Source organism: Lontra canadensis, unplaced genomic scaffold (genome assembly GCF_010015895.1).
Source record: "Lontra canadensis isolate GAN:19392208 unplaced genomic scaffold, GSC_riverotter_1.0 scaffold5, whole genome shotgun sequence".
Lineage (NCBI taxonomy): Eukaryota > Metazoa > Chordata > Mammalia > Carnivora > Mustelidae > Lontra > Lontra canadensis.
Window position 1 is genome coordinate 14,761,106 of NW_022630999.1, and position 16,770 is coordinate 14,777,875.

At 39.6% G+C, this 16,770-nt stretch overlaps 1 protein-coding gene across 8 annotated transcripts in view; it reads left to right on the top strand.

Annotated features, from left to right (window-relative positions):
• FBXO38 (F-box protein 38) overlaps positions 1 to 16,770 on the top strand; it is a 53,766-nt gene that overhangs the window by 23,052 nt on the left and 13,944 nt on the right. For 7 of the 8 annotated variants that reach the window (XM_032851476.1, XM_032851478.1, XM_032851483.1 and 4 more), the window contains 6 exons: positions 760 to 890; positions 4,343 to 4,513; positions 6,151 to 6,293; positions 7,380 to 7,590; positions 14,083 to 14,202; positions 15,531 to 15,710. In XM_032851476.1, the coding sequence (XP_032707367.1) occupies positions 760 to 890; positions 4,343 to 4,513; positions 6,151 to 6,293; positions 7,380 to 7,590; positions 14,083 to 14,202; positions 15,531 to 15,710 (956 nt within the window). The remainder of the gene's footprint in view (positions 1 to 759; positions 891 to 4,342; positions 4,514 to 6,150; positions 6,294 to 7,379; positions 7,591 to 14,082; positions 14,203 to 15,530; positions 15,711 to 16,770) is intronic. The other variant, XM_032851484.1, reaches the window with a different exon arrangement.

Sequence of the window (16,770 nt, forward strand, 5' to 3'; positions counted from 1 at the left end):
CAGTTTATGCCACGTTTATGGTGTCCTGCAGATCAAAGGTCTACCTCTGCTTTTATATTGCATTAAGATTGAGTTAACCATTTCTTTTTTTTTTTTTTTTTTAAGATTTTATTTATTTACTTGACAGAGATCACAAGCAGGCAGAGAGGTAGGCAGAGAGAGACGGGGAGGCAGACTTCCTTCTGAACAGGGAGCCTGATGTGGGGCTCGATCCCAGGACCCTGGGACCATGACCCGAGCTGAAGGCAGAGGCTTTAACCACCCATTGAGCTACCCAGGCACCCCTAGTTAACCGTTTCTTTTCAGTTCCAAAACTCTTGCTTTCCTTGTAAAGAATGTTATGAGTATAAATAAAACTGTTTCTAAGTTTTAGCAAGTAGGTATTCTTACCTGTTATGGAACTATGATCTTTGTTAAAATGGCACTTTTAACAGCAGCATAAAAAAAGATGTTGAATAATCAGCACCAGATGCAGATTCTGACTTTGACTTAATCAGGTTTAAGCAAACATTAGAAAGGATATACGATTCTTACTGTGTAACTTGCTGTTAATGTAACTGCAGTGTACCACCTAAGACATGTCCACACTTAACAAAATGCTCCTTTACAGGAAACATCTCTAATGTTTTTTAGTAGAGGAGAGGAAAGTTGTTTGCATGTGACATCTCAGTAAGGTGAATTTCTTTCGGAGCCTTTTGCTAGGAAGAACCTTTGATTCTGATGTTTTTTATTTTACTCTGATATTTTTCTTTTCTATAGGTTACATGAAGTTCGGATCCAGCCTTCCCTAACCAAAGATGGCGTCTTTTCTGCCCTAAAGATGGCAGAGCTGGAGTTCCCCCAGTTTGAAACACTTCATCTGGGATATGTAGATGAGTTTTTGCTGCAGAGTAAGACTCAATCAACCATTTTATTCCCTAGAATTGCTGTAGGGAACTTACTTGACAAACTGAAACTTGAATTGAGATGTGTGATATTTTCTTGAATATAAGACCGCTTAAAGTCTTAGGGGCTCTGCCTTCTTGAAAAAGGAACTTTTAATTTAAACTTGAAGTGTCAGTGATTTCTTTCCCCCCCGTATTGCCTCTGACGTAGTATATTATAGAAAATATAATGATTAACAGTATGCAAAAAAAAAAAAAATCCTTACCTACATTTGATATTGTCTTCATTTTACTGCCCAAGTTTCTTTCCCATTCTGCTTCATTTTTTTCACAGAATGTCATCCTTGGTTCCATTTGTTGAATTTGATCTGCCACACTTCTTGAAGCTTTTGATGGTCCTCTCAGATGAGGTCCCATTCCCTGTCCATGCTCTTCATTTCCATAATAAGCCCGCTGGGGGTTCTGGATTTCCCAGATAGTGTGAGCACATGATGGTCAGTATTCATTTGATGATGATTGCTGTTGGAAGGCTTGTTGACAGCATTTTCTGGAATGTATTTACAATTGGGAACTCATTCCTTTGGGTTTGAATGCATGTCAATTCATTATTCAAGCTTTTTTCCTACATGACATTAATCAGACATGCAAGAGCATTTCCACCGTCAGCATGTTTTTAGTTTTTGCAAGAATTGTTTCTTCCCCGTGTAATTTCTAACGCGTCTTTCTTAAACTCACTGTCATAGCAGATGGCATTTTTTCTTAGGATCTAGTTTGCACCTAAAAGAACACAAAACTTGATTCCTCTGGTCAGGACAGTCTAGGTCAAACAAGTGACTGTTGTCCTTTTTCATTTTTAGTAGACATCTCTGTTGTTTTGTTTGCTTTTTCTTTGTTGCAGTGCTCATTACTACATGTGAAGGATTAAGAAATCAAATCATTATCTTTTTGCCAGTTTATTGGGAATTATTTTTCATTGTATAACTTTGAAAAAGATTGGCTTTTCACCAACATAGCTTTAAAATGCTAACCTAGTATAGTCATTTCATGTAAAATTAATGTATTTGATACCAGGCTTTTCTGGTTTTGAATGAGGTTGCTTACATTCTCTGTTCTGTTTCTACAGTACCTTCTGTGTAACCCAGCAAAATTTTTAGCTTTCTGTAATTTTATTTTTTCCTCTTCCCCAAAGCTCAAAACTTCACAAATTTTGTATTTTCAAGATGGCCACATTTAGGCCCACTGAAAGATTTTCTTTTGAGGGTTATCTTTATAACCAGCTATTTCCCAATTGTGTCTCTTTCCCTGAAAGACACATTCCATAGAAAAGCACTTTATCTTTTGACTACTGCTACGTTACGCTTTTCAGCATGTTTCATAGTGTCTTTCATATTGAAATCTCTGTCTTGACCTTTTCATAAACATTTCTTGTTTTCATATTTGCTGCAGTTCATCCATTTCTCCAGATACATATTTGCCTTCGACCCTCCAAAGACAGCCCAGGATTATCTATCACTGTAGGCGCCAGGTGCCTCTAGCAGCATCCAGGGAGGAACGCGTGGTCACTGCTCATACTTTGTCACTTAATCTCACTCTTCGCAGTAATTTAGATTTTGAAGTGCCTCTCCTGAGGGTAGGGGTAGCATCACCTCTAGTAGAACTTGGATCTCTGTTTTGTTACAAAGACTTGGCCAAATACCAATAGAAACATCACCCTTGTGCCCCGTACATTTATGGGAAAAATGATAGGGCCATATTGGGGAAATGGATGTGCTGAAAAGCAGATGCTGTGTGTTAAGGTCGTAGAAGAAAAGTGTTCCAAAGATGAATACTTACAGGGGGTTTTTCCTTTCATAGATTTATGGTAGCAGAGTTTTATTTGAAGGTGATAGGGATGTAAAACTCGTTAAAAGCCAGAGCAGTGTTGTTTTTAGTGCTGGGGCTTTGGAGACGGGGGAGAGATGGAATTGAGACCTGCCTCTAACAAATGATGGGACCTTGGGCAAGTTACTTCTTAAGTCCATGGTTTCCCATTTGTTAAGTAGAGATAAGACCACTTGCCATTTTTTCCGTGGGTGGTTTGGCGTCTCAGTAATAAAACCACTGTTATCATACAATCTCTGACCCTTAGAAAGCATTTAGTAAATGGTAGCTTTTACTCTTTTACTTTAGGCTGATCTGTGGGCTAAAGAAAAAGAAACAGAAATGTGTTCTAGGTGATGTCATCAGAGTTCTTGAGGGAACATGACGATCAAGGAGAACCCAAGAGCTGGAAGAAGGTGGTGGTCTCAAAAGGAATCAATGTATGATGGATATGTTATGTCAGGTTACAACATTTATGCAGACAAGAAACAGGGTCAGTTCAAGATTTACCCAATCCTTAGAAAAATTTCAAGTCCAAAGGGCAAGAAAAATGTTTTTCAGCAGGCTAAAGAAAATGGCTCAGCTGAATTGTAAAGGACGGATTAAGGTAAATCTGCAGAAAATGGACAATAAATATAAAAAATGGGGACTGTAGGTGAGAGACTGAAACTATGTGGAGAGTAAAATAGGAAGAGTTTGGAGTTAATAGTTGTTTTAAATCCCTGTAATGTGTGTGGGGCATCTTCACCAGAGCAACAGTGTTTTCTTGTACTTGGTGGCAGGTGGTAGTAAGAACTGTGAGAGATGTTTATTAAGTTCCTGTCTCCCCAGCACCCTGCTGGTCATTGAAAATGTGACGGTCACCTAACTAGACACAGTCCCTTTTCCTTCAGGTTGCTTGTAGTTAAGCAGACCATCCTGGAGAGTAAGGACAGGAACCGGGGGAAAATGAGGACAGGAGGCAAGGAATGAGGTTGATTTCCAGTGCCACCACAGTTTAGGACGAGGATTGTCTTTTACTGATACCCATCCCCCACCCCCATCCCCATGCGTGTCTACACGATGGGGGGCACTAAAGCTCATTGGCAGAGGGGGTGGGTGTATTTGAGTTAGAATTCCATTTTCTGGGGATGGTCACATCTTTACTAACCAATACCATGTGTTCTAAGAATGACCCTGAATTACCAGTTTACTCTTTTCTATGCCTGGGCATACCTAACTCCAAAAACATGATCCCGATACCGTAAAAGAGAATTACATATTTAAGATCTTATTTTTCTTTTTAAAAGCTAAAGCTAAAACTTCACTGTAAGTGTGAACCAATGCAATATATCCCTCAGTTTTACTTTAAGAATTTTTGCTTTTTTTTCCCTTTTCTAGAGAATTGAAAATGTTTCTGTTAGCTCTCCCTTGACTTTTAATATGTTTTTATTTTGCAAGATAAGTGGCATTTGCACCTAAAATTGTATTCAGACTTGAACCTGATGATGGATCGATGACACACAACGATCATAGAGAGTAATATACTGGATGTTAAAATAATCAGCAACATTCCATGACATTTAAGAATCTTTTTTTTTTAATTGATTTCTCTTTAGGTAGAATGGCGAATGCAGATCTGGTAAAGTATGGCTTGGCTGATGTGGTAGAAAATCCTGGTATCATCACCGATATAGGGATGAAGGCAGTCAATGAAGTTTTTTCCTGTATCAAATACCTGGCAATTTATAATTGCCCCCATCTTCATAACCCATACAATTGGATCTCAGGTACTATAGGCTTAACTATGGCTATGTCTGCCTGCTATCAAAATAATATATATTTTTGTTTTTTGTGTGTGGTATGAATTGTATTCCTAACGTAAAATGTAGATATTTTATAAGATTGGTCATACAAGTGCTGGGAACCTTTGATAACCAAGTTGGAAGTATTCTGTCAGTGCCTTTTTGAACTCCTGAAGTTCTCTGCCTAGAAATTGTCTGGGTTATGGAGTCAACTGCCCTGATTTTTTTTTATATATACTTCTTTGAGCCAGGCACATAAAATTAAGGTTAGGAATTGTTGCCTGGGATATTACATTTGTTTTCTCTGAAGTACCTTCAAATAGCACATTATCTGAAAGGACAAAGTGGGTATGTATTTAAAAAAAAACAAAACTTTAGTTAGGTGACATATTTAGCATTAACTTGTGAAATTTTCATTTGCCTTAAAGTTTTAAGCTTTTTCAGCTCTCCCCCGCCACCTGACCCCTTATATATAGAGTGTGACTTTTGTACTTGATACGTTTCCTTATATGGGGAGTTCTTTTTCCTCCCCTAGAGAGTGCTGTTATTTGTTTCTTTCAGGGCCCTTCTTAAATACCTAAATTCACAAACCTTTAAATTCCGAGCTAGAGAATTTTCATTGTGACATCCCCTTTACCAAGTCAAGCCCCCTCACTGACCTCTGCACAACAGCCTCCTTTCCTGTCTGAGTTGCCTCTTTCGGCTTCTGTAGCTCCTTATAGAGCCCATCTCCAGCCTCTTCTCAGGCTCTGGAGCATCTCTTGAGATTACTCATTAGAATGGCCATGTCTCCCCTACTGGAAGTGGAAATTCTGTCCCTAGTCCAGCTGCACCAAGAAGTTATTGGGAAATACAAACTTTAGGTGGTAGCAGGCATAGATCACTTTTAAAAAATAACATTTATTGGATTTTTGGTTTGTTTGTTTTCTTAAATACAGAAGTGTATAAAGAAGAAAACAAAAAATGGCCTATAATCCCATCACTCAGAACTCCTGTTAACACTTAAAAACTAAAAGTAATACATGCACTTGGTAAACAATACCAAACAGTGCAGAAAGGTACAAAATGAAAAGTCTCCTCTTCTCAAAGGTAACCACCATCAACAGTTTCTTGTATATTCTCTGGACAGATTATTTTGTGCATATTGCAACCTATACATGTGTAGCATTTAAAAATGATTTATATATCCAAAGGACCTTTTCAGGTATACCCTCTCCTGTAAGCTTGGTTTTTACACTACGAGTATTTGGGAGAGTTTTCCATAGCAAGCATACTCAATTTTCCTTCATTCTTTTTAACAGCTGCATAATGTTCTATTAAATGGATGCACCAACATTTCTTTAGTGTCCTATTGTTGAATAGGCATGTAGGTTGTTGAATGGATCACATTTAGATCAAGGTTCACTTGGTTTCAAGTTAATAATTCCCAAGCCATGTAGTTTCCACAATGAAATTAGGTAAGAAGACATCATAATTTAGTCATCAAGTTTTTGAGATCATGAGATAAAATCAAAGTGATTTAAAGGAAAAGGTTTTGGAAATCTTTGTGACCTAAAGCAGAATTCATCTGTAATGGAGAAAGTATTAGTTAAACTCTCTGGCCATGTCATTTCTCCCAACAGACCACTCAAGATGGACACGATTGGTCGATATCAACTTAGTGCGGTGCCATGCTTTGAAGCTGGACTCCTTTGGCCAGTTTATTGAATTGTTGCCCAGCCTCGAGTTTATTTCACTGGACCAGATGTTTCGTGAACCACCCAAAGTAAGTCACATTTGAGGGAATTGTTTATTTTAATACTCAAGGAGGAAAACAAAACCTCAGTGATTTTTTCCTAATAATATGCCCTTACATTGTTACAATTGGACTTTTTACTGCTATCCTCCAATGAAGGCATACAGGTTATAATTTGCATGGTGCAAATTTACCATTTGCTCTGGTAAGGGGTCTCCAGAGAAGGGAAAGGAAAAAGGAAGTGGAAAGCTATCTCTGTCAGTTCCGTAAGCTGAAGGTGAGATATGAGCAAAGGTGGAAATTTGAGCTAGGTCAAAATTTATTACACAGAGTAATTAGTTGGGAGATTAATTCTCTAATTAAGAACCTCAGATGTAAATATGTATTAGGGATTCATTTTGGACACATTTTACTTTGCTCTTCTCTCTTCTGTGCAGATGAAAATCCTGGAAAACCCGAGATTGTCTAGTTGTACGAAATGTTATTTTAAAAAACTGCTTAACCAGGGCGCCTGGGTGGCTCAGTGGGTTAAACATCTGCCTTCGGCTCAGGTCATGATCTCAGGGGCCTGGGATCGAGCCCTGCATAGGGCTCTCTGCTCAGTGGGGAGCCTGCTTCCCCCTCTCTCTCTGGCTGCCTTTCTGCCTACTTGTGATCTCTCTCTCTCTGTCAAATAAATAAATAAAATCTTTAAAAAAAATAATAAAACTGCTTAACTAATAAGACTTTCGCTGTCATTGTAATAAAAACAATGCTTCAGCTAATTATCTTCTCTCTCCTTCAGTTCTTAATGGTTACATTCCCACTGTGCAAGCAGTACAGTATAGCGGGGAAGGCTGAGGATTAGAGGTCAGATATTGGGTTTCAAGTCCCAGCTCTAGCACCTACCGGTCTCTTACCCAGATCTCTTTCCACTGCATTTCATCATCTGTAAATCCAGACCAATAGCACTGCATCTTGCTTGAAGTCTTATGAACCTCTAATGAGGTGCTTGATGCATATGTGAAAGTAGTGCTTTGTAAATATTCTTAGATCAAGGTGAATCGGAGGAATATGAAAAATGAAGTGTTCTATACTAACCAGAGTGAATACGCATGTGCTTTCTTCTCGCCTTAGGGCTGCGCTCGAGTCGGCCTGAGTGCAGGCACGGGAATTGGGGTTTCCTCGGCCCTTGTTAGCAACCAGAACTCCAACAATGACAATGATAACAATGCCCAGAATAATGCCAACATCCATGACAACAATCACCATCACCCAGATGACTCTGATGAGGAGAACGACTTCCGGCAAGACCTGCAGCCAGGAGAGCAGCAGTTTGCAGCCGACGGTAACCCAGATCTTTTGTGAGCTCCACACAGAAGTGATTTTTACTTTGGATTGTATTTCTCTGACCCTGTTCTGTTTCCTTCTCCCCGTATCGCAGTTTGTCACTTTACATATGGGGGACCTGGTTGACAAGGCAAATGGGGGGGGTGGGGATGAAATGTGCCTATCTGCTGGCTTGTTTCAAAGCTATCTTTGTGATGCCTCTTGTCCCTAGACTCTGTAATGGTGTACAGTGGGTACAGTGAGCCTTAGAGGCCTGGCCTCTGATTTAACTTTCAGGATTTGGGTGAAGGAACATCTCTTTATATCTTCCTGACCAGTAGATTGGTAGATAGAACTTCATTGGGGGACCATTTTTGGATGTTCTAGAACTGAAAAAAATGAATAGCAGTCATGTGCTAGACATTGGACACCTTTCATCATTAAGTCTTCACAAACATCCACCAAATAAGTACATGACCCAGTAAAGACCTATTGAATTTCACTTATGTAATTACCAGTGCATTCTTCAGTATTGACGGAACACCTGCTGTATCCAGCCCATGTGCGCTTGGGGCTTGTATGGCCCTCTCTTGGGGAGTGAGTATGAAGGGAAGTTGTTTTCTTACCAAGTTTTCCAGTTTCCCAGTTGGCCCTTAAGAACTAGAAAAGGAATCTCTTCAAGCTATCTTGTTTTCATTGCCCCTTTACTCATTCTCTTGGACACAGTGATTACTGAGAAATGGGGTGCCCTGATATTATGTCCCTGCTTTCATCATGAAAGCATAGGGTGTACAGAGCATACATTCCTTTAGGATTGCTCTGAGTATATTATAGGGCCTGACCTCTAAGAATTATCTGTAGGCGTTGTCTTCACCTCACGTGTTCTCTGTAGAACTCTCCATCTTGGCTCTTGGCAAAGTCACCAGTGACTCTCCTGAGAATGCTAGTGGTCATTTCTCCACTTTTGTCATATTTGACCTCTGAGCAGCATTTGTCATTGTTGCCCACTTCTACCTTCCTGAAAAATTCTTCTCTTGGAATCTCCAAAACTGTTTTTCTTGTGTCTCACCGGGCATGCCTGCTCAGATTCCTTTGCTTTCAGTATCCCCACTGTTCTACTTTGGTCCTTGATCTCCCAGTTTTTTTCTATACGTTTTCTCTACAGAAGTTCCTTCAGTCTCCTAGCTTTGTTATCATTGGAATATGGAATATTCCGATGAATTCCGATCATGGAATACGCCGATGAATTCCAAACCTTTGTTTCTACCTTTGATCTTCTGACTTTTTGAAGTAAACATGGTTATATACAACTTTATACTTTTTATTTCCACATGAGTACTTTTAGGCATTTGAAACTTACGGTTAATTCTTTCCCCTGACATCCGCCCTCCAAAATACAAAGACAGAAGTGCAGAGCCAGCAGGTGCTAGGACTGGAGGAGGAAGAGGAGGTCAGATGGTGTCCGCTTTATTCGCCCTTAGTGCCATCATACTCATCGGTGATGCCATAGGGACCTGGACTTCAGAAGACACAGACCGTCCACGGAAAACTGTTAGAGCAGCTTCAGCACAGACCTATGCAAAACCTAGGAACCCAGTTGTGGTTGGAGTGGATGTACTGGACAGCTGATAGTCTCCACTGGAAGTTAGATGGCCATAGGCTTCTCCGTACAGAATGGAGAATGCCTCCATTGTGAAGTCACATACTGGTGCAGCAGAGACCAAAGTGTGTACAAGAACGCTATATTTGATTTACAGAAGAGAACAGTGGAACTTAAATCTACTAAATTGTAAACTAAGATTTCAGGAGATAGAGACTTGCATACAGACCACATTTTGAGGTATATATTGTCAAGTACTATCTTCAAATGCTGTTAAAGGCTCAGAAGCAAAGGAGCTACATCAATGCCAGGTTTGAAGAATTAAACACCTTCAACCAGAGGAAGGCTCAGAACACCACTGATGATGACAGTACTATAGGGAACTGCAGGTTATCCTAAAACATTGGTTCCACAGATCTCCCTGAGTTGACAGTGTATTTATTTGTGTTATTACATTACATATCAGGTCAGTTCTTCTAAATAAAAAAATAGGAACTGGAGAAAGGCTGTGTGACTTTTGATCAAAACCAGGGGTGGAAAGAACAAATATGAAAGAGAAGCAAAAAAAGTTTCGTTAAATAGTGGTACAGAGATTCAAACTAAAAGCAATCAGTGGGACCTGGTGTTTGTTGAAATGATTAACATTTGATGCTTCCACTCTTCAGGTATGATCTTGATAATTTAAAAATTATTTTAGTTTGAAAGTCGTGTTGATATGTTGACTTTCCTTAATTTAGAATTTTAAAACTTCGTGCATGGGCCTCTGTGTGGTCTTGGAACAACCCCAGAATGAAGCAGAGCACCCCCCCCACTCTTTCTTGTCCTGTTATATTTAACTTCATCAGCTTGCATGAATTAGCAGAATTTAAAAGAAGAGCATCATGTAATTTTAAAATTAAAATTTAATTCGTACAAGTTAAGTGGCTTTGTTTATAAACTGCTATAATAAGTCATGGGTGTTTTTCAGCAAACATTATCATTAAGGTAATACATGATTTTGGAAATAAGACTTTATTGCTTTATAGAATAGTGATTTATCAGAATATTATAATTTGCTAAAGATTATCATTCTTAGATTTGCACTTCCAAAATTCTTAAGATTTAGAATGCTTTATTATGGGCCAGTTATGTTAATTGAGAATTTAAGTTCATTACCTGCATTTTACAGCACTCTAAAACTGAGGAATAGATACTCATATTTTCTAACAATTCACATTTGCCTAACATAAAATTACATGTGTCAAAATCATGCTTTTGTAATTGCTAAAGCATTTTGCCAAATTATTTTATTATAATTACTTTTGAGTTAATTGTAACCATAAAGCATAGTTTTGCCTCTACGTAATTTTGCTAAGTTTCTATCTTGATTTAACACATAAATTCTGGGTACTTACTACTTTTAAAAATGGTGTGCCCCCTCTCCCTTTCCTCACCACTGCCCTCTGCCCTGCATTAAGATAAATTAACCTAGGTGAATTGCTCTGCAGCTTTTATTTTTGGCAGTGATTCTCAAACTTGAGTGCCTCAGAAGTACCTGGAAGACTTGTCAAAACACAGGTTGTTGGGCTTAGCGCTCAGAGGGTCTGAGTTAATAGGTCTGGGTGGAGCCACATAATTTTCATTTCTAATAAGTTCCCAAGTGATGTTAATACTGTTGGTCTGGAGCCCAGTTTGAGAACCATTGATATACTGAAAATCTTTAGAAGTGAAGTCTGAGGGTGAACTACAGTGTGAAAAAAAAATGACAGTAAATGCATTCTGTTTTATATTTTGGGCAGATAATTGTCAACCACTAAATAACATTTTTAATATTAGAAATTATTGCATTTAAATCATTTCTTAAAAGACAGTGATTTCTCCTTTATTTTGTAACATTTAGTAGAGGTTTTGAATTTCTAATCAGGCTTCTATAGAAGAGACCAGCTAATATCTTTGTAAAAAACTGCTCAGATCCATTAAGATTTATGCTTACATATTATAACAGGATTTTTTTTTACAACTGAAATAACATTTAAACTGAGCAAAACATTTGGTAAACATTGATATTTGATTAAAAGATAGGGTACATAATTTCTGTAAGTTAAAATCACTCTGAAAAAACTTTACTGCCCTAATGATATAATATTCTGAAACAAAAAAATCTAAACCAAGAATCATTTGCACTTTCCCTGGTCCGAGGGTATTGCCATCTCATTTAAAAATCAAGATACTCTCTCTTTTTTTCTTTACGACCCACCTGTCTATTCTCCATGGCATCGAGTCCTTTAGCAAGAATTTTTTTGACAGTCTTCAAAGCATCTTGCCATTCAGTCTACATTCTCCTTGCCTATTGTACCACCATTGTACCACATTTTTTTTTATCTAAGAAAGCAGGGTGACCAGATAAAAAGTAGGGTGACCAGATAAAAAAAATTTATCTGAATGCTTTAATACATTTCAGATTGCACTCTACTTTCTCTCTTGATCAACTAAAATTAGGTCTTAGAGCACCCAGAGCAGTGTTGTTAAAACATACACCCGATGATGTTGCTCCCTTACTTCAGACTCCAGTAGCTTCCTACTGCCTTAGGGAAAAAAGTTCAGTTTCTTGATTGGGGCCATAAAACCCTACATGATCTGGCCTGTTCCCACCTCACACACCACGCTTCCTGTGTGCCAGGCTCGCCCCTCTATCACACTAACTGCTGTGTCTTCTTGGGATTTCACCACTTTTTCTCTGCACCTAGGAACAGTGACACATTGGAGTAGCTGCTTAATAAATATTCAAAGGAATGAATTCAGTGAGAGGGGTTAAATATAAAGTATCTTTTGGATATTATATGAAATACTTCTGCAGGTTACCCTGCAACCTAAAAAGCTCTTGCTCAGCAGCTTTGGAAAACCCTATCCTCATAGGCATATGAATGTACTTCCATTCTAATGGTCTGCCTCTGCATATGAGAAATAATTCTGAGCTTTTTAGCAGGACTTTCTAAGCTTTTCACAGCCTGTGGCCCAGGCTGCCTTTTTAGCCTTAATTTCTTTTACACCCTCATTTCAGTACAAACACTTGTTCTTTCTATCACTGGAATACTTACTCTTCTGGAAAGCGTAGCATGCTTCCCAGTGTTTGGGAAATGTTACCTCCTATCTGTGAGAACTTCCCTGCCCAACAAACTAGTTGCTCCTTTTTCATCTATATTCCCCTTGCACTTGGACTGTTGAAGCACTTAGCAAGTCTCTTCTGACCTAATTCTACGTATCCAACATCTCTGTTAGAACATGCGCATTCTCTTTGAGAGCAGGGATTATAAATGTCCCATCTACTCATTGTCCCTGTACTGTAGCAGACTCAGGAAACAGACTTTGGTTCACATCCTCACAAATTACTTCCCTCAGCTGCATAAATGAGGCTAGTAATAATGTCCTTGTGAGTTTGCCATAAGAAATAAATAAGGTAATGTATATAAAAGCATGTAGCCTATAGCCAGGCTTGGAGTATGTACATGATAATTGCTGCTCTTCATGATTGTTCATAAGAATTGAATGAAAGAAGAAAATCGATTGGCTTTTATCATGGAAGATTTGTAGGCAACGTCAGACCTTCTTTGGGCACTAAAAGAAATGTAGAAAATTGAGGTCTGGAGTGGGGCAAGAATTTGAGATGGGAGACTGAATGTAAGGGGAAATGTGGTTTGGTGTATATTAAAGGCCAAATCCCTTTGTCCCCACGAAATTTCCAGTTCTACTGTTGTATATCCCAGAGACATTTATCTGAATGGTATCGTTCTGTTGTCATCCTGATTTGTCTCATTTATTTGTTAACTGAATTTATTTTGTCTACTTAAGTAGATTCTTTAGTTCTTTTAGGAACAGAATCTTGTTTTCTCTTTTCTTGTCATCCAAATGATTGGTTGACTTCCCAGGTGTAGCCCTTGAGCAGTCCTAAGCATTGAGGATACGGTGATGAACAGGCTAGATGCAGTCTCTGGGGCCGTTGGGCTCATGGCCGAGCTGCAGATGGAAAGATAGTATGGTTATGGCGAGACTCAAACTGAGATCAGGCGCACAAGCTTAGGTTGAAGAGGGTACTGGATTGACTGCCTTGAATGCTGATTTGAGGGACTTGAATTTAATATTGTAAAAAACTGGCAAAGCCAGGAATTATTTCCCTTAGGGTCCTCTTGGAAAAGTGAGCATTTTATCTTAAGAAGATAGAGTAAGCTAATTGAAGCTCATCGGTCTGAAATTGTTCACTGTGCTCATCTTCTAGAAAGATAGAAGTAAAATCACACATTCCCATTCACTGACAGGCACTAATAACTATCATGAATTCTTTGATGTAGAACATTTGAGTGATAGTAAAATGTTAACAATGCGCTAGTGTATTTGTTCATAATCCTTGGCTTGGGTTAGCTGAAAATGATACCAGATCCTTCAGAGAGTAGGGGAGGAAGTGTACAGTTTGAGCTTGCCTGCCCAGTGCATCCTGGCGTAGCTGGGAGATAATACAAGACTAATCGCTTGTAAAATGATCGTGAGGTCTTCCAGTAGCTGGCCCTCACTACTGTCTGGCAGATCGCTTATAGGGAGGCACAGTTGCCTCCTAGTGCCATTCCTGGTGACATCTTCAGGAGTGAATGTGGTGCTTTTCTTCTCTCCACTGTGTGCCGCTCTCCCTGCTTTCCTCTTTCGGTGATGGACTGGCTCCACCAAATGCTGCTTTCCTGTCATGATTTCCTCTCCCATAGAACGGCTGGGCTGGGCACTGCTTGTTCTCATCTGTGTGATGAAGCCCTGTCATAGGCTGTTCTTCCAGTGCGGACCCAATAATCTCGGGGCTGCCACAGATTTGCCTGCCATTGGGTTTGGTTTTTTTTTTTTTTTAGACTTCTTTTGGTTTCACTTTGACTGTGTTTATTTTTGTTGAAGCATTGAATGAGATGGAAGACATGGTGCCAGAAGACGGAGAGGTGGTGGCCGCGAGTGGACAGGAGACGGTAGCTCGCAGTCAGGCGGTTATCCCTGTGGATGTTGACGAGGAACAAGCAGGTAATCATGTGACTTCCACATTTGTGGTTATCAAAACTTGGGCCTGACTCTAATGAAGAAAGTGAAGCACTACGTGATTATTTTTGAACATTATGGCTGGTGATGTGTTATATGCTATTTATCATTGGCACCGTCTTATACTGATACTCTCCTTGCTACACACATCTATATATTTTGTTAAGGTTTGTGATTTTTTATAACTGTGGCAGCAGCTTCTCTTTCTATATTGGTGCTCACACATGCGTGTTTTTGTGTGTGTGTGGGTGTGTAGAAAGAAAGCACTCAGATTATTGATGGAGAAAATAAATGACCTGACTGAATAGTTTGCTTGTCCTCTTCCTTCATTGTGATGGGGAGGAGCAGGGGTGGAGAGGTCGACCTGGTTAGTTAACAGACCAAGATCTTGTCTCTCTTTGCCCCTGGGTGTGTTACACAGGCTCCATGGAGTCATAAGGCCCTTAAAGATTACCCAGAACAACCCTGTGTTTTACATATGGGGAAACTCATAGTCTTTCAGAATGAGTTTGAATAATTTTGCTTCAGATCACTCAGCCAGTCTTAAAGGGACAGCACTGAGATTAGAACCCAAGTTTTCTTACTCCTGGTCTGTTGGAATGCTAATTTGTCTTTGAATTGAAAATATCTTTAACTATCCTTGTTTTAAGTGTCTTACAGATGCAGTCACTTATTCAACAAATATTTATTGAGTGTTACTCTGTGCCAGGCATTGTACAATGTGACAGGAACAAGACAGGCAAGGTTCCTTGGAGCTTACACTTTATCGGTGGAGTGAACTTCAGTCATTTGTCAGAGAGATTTGGGTCATAAGACTAAACTTTTACAAGCTGTACTGCCAAGCAGAGAAGATACTTTTTATATACATAAAAGTACTCAACCAAACTGTAACATGCATCTAGCCTTTCAAGACCATATCTTGCTACTTCTAATGAGAAAGCCTATATTCAATCAAAGAATGTAGAGTTCGCCAGTCTATAGGTGTCTAAGGTTCATCTTCCCTTGCTTTGTCTTTATTCATACATTTGCAAAATTGGGAAACTAGGTGACTTTTTAAATGTTTATTATGACTTACTTGGTTATTTTTAGGATTTATGTGTCCTTTTCAAATAGTGAATGTCCTCAAGGGGGATGCCATACGATCTTCTCTTTTGATCTGCCTTTAGAAACGTGTATATTCCATTAACATGAGTGCTAAGAGAGGCTACATAGAGCCAAAGCATCCCTGTGAGCCCAGATCCCTGTAAACAGTACTTAAAGTGAGAGCCTTTTTTGGCAAGAAGTAACTGTTAGGCCTGTGCTTTTTGTTTTAGGACCCAGTGGTCTTCAGCGTGTAGTAAAACCAACCCCAATTACTGTTCATGATTCAGAGAGTGATGATGAGGAGGACAGTCTAGAACTCCAAGAAGTCTGGATTCCTAAGAATGGTGCTCGGCGTTACTCCGAACGTGAAGAAAAGTCTGGAGAGTCAGTGCAGTCCAGGGAACTGTCAGGTGAGAAGGAATGTCTTGCTGGGACCGGTTAGTGGGAGCCAGCATGAGAACTGACAGACACACTTGACCTTTATATAATGTGTCCCTGCCACGACCTGTGGTGCAGTTAACACTCCTTATGGAATGTGACAGGAGGTGAGAAGGACAGTAGCCCAAGGGAGAGGGCAGTCTGGGTGGCGCTCTCGAGGACAAGTGTAGCACAACAAAATATTGTGGAATTGTGGAATCAGGGTTCAGGGAAGGGAAGATGTGAGGACTGTGACTTCCACAGTGGGGGCTTTAGGACCTTGTGGCGTCAGGGTATCAGGGATTAGTGAGAAGCCTGGGCTTCACGTGGGGGATGACTCCTGAGGTGTCCAGAGCAGTGAGAAAACAACCACTCCGCCAGCTAATACTCTGTCCAGTTGCGCTTAGTCAGTGTTGGTGGCTAGTTTGGTGCTTGAGGGAGTCCTGCAGTTTGTCTTAGGATCCCTGCCTCCTCTTACATCTAGTCAGCAGCCTCTACCATTTGTCTCACCAAGAAACTTTAATTCTCTTAACCTTCGGTTCATTCTTCTTCCTTGTTTTTCCTTCCCTTCTGTTTCTCAGAACTACGGGCATGTCACTCTGAGCAAAGGATGAGGTTTTTAAAATTTGTCCACTAATTTCCCTTGGGTACCCCACTTCTTAATATGTTTGAACGTTCGGTGTACATTTAACACGGGCCCTGAAATATATAACCACTTTTGGGTGTGGAAAGCTTAGTTCTTTAGACTTGGAATCATTTACTAACCAATGACTGATTACTCCATTCTTATTTTATTCCTTTCAAGAAATTCGGGTATTTTCACACTGGGGTCGAAAGGAGCATTTATGGAAACTAAAATTTAGGAAAAGAAGTGTAACCAGCTGACTAACCTAATGTTTCCTAGGATGTACAGTTTCTGAATTTAGAACCTATTTCTGTCAGCCAGAGAAAATCTTATTTAAGTATTCCTTTGTATATTCATTGAGCCTTACTGTGCCCCAGGTACTGGTAGGTGCGGTGAGGGATGCAGAGATAAATACATCACGATCCCTC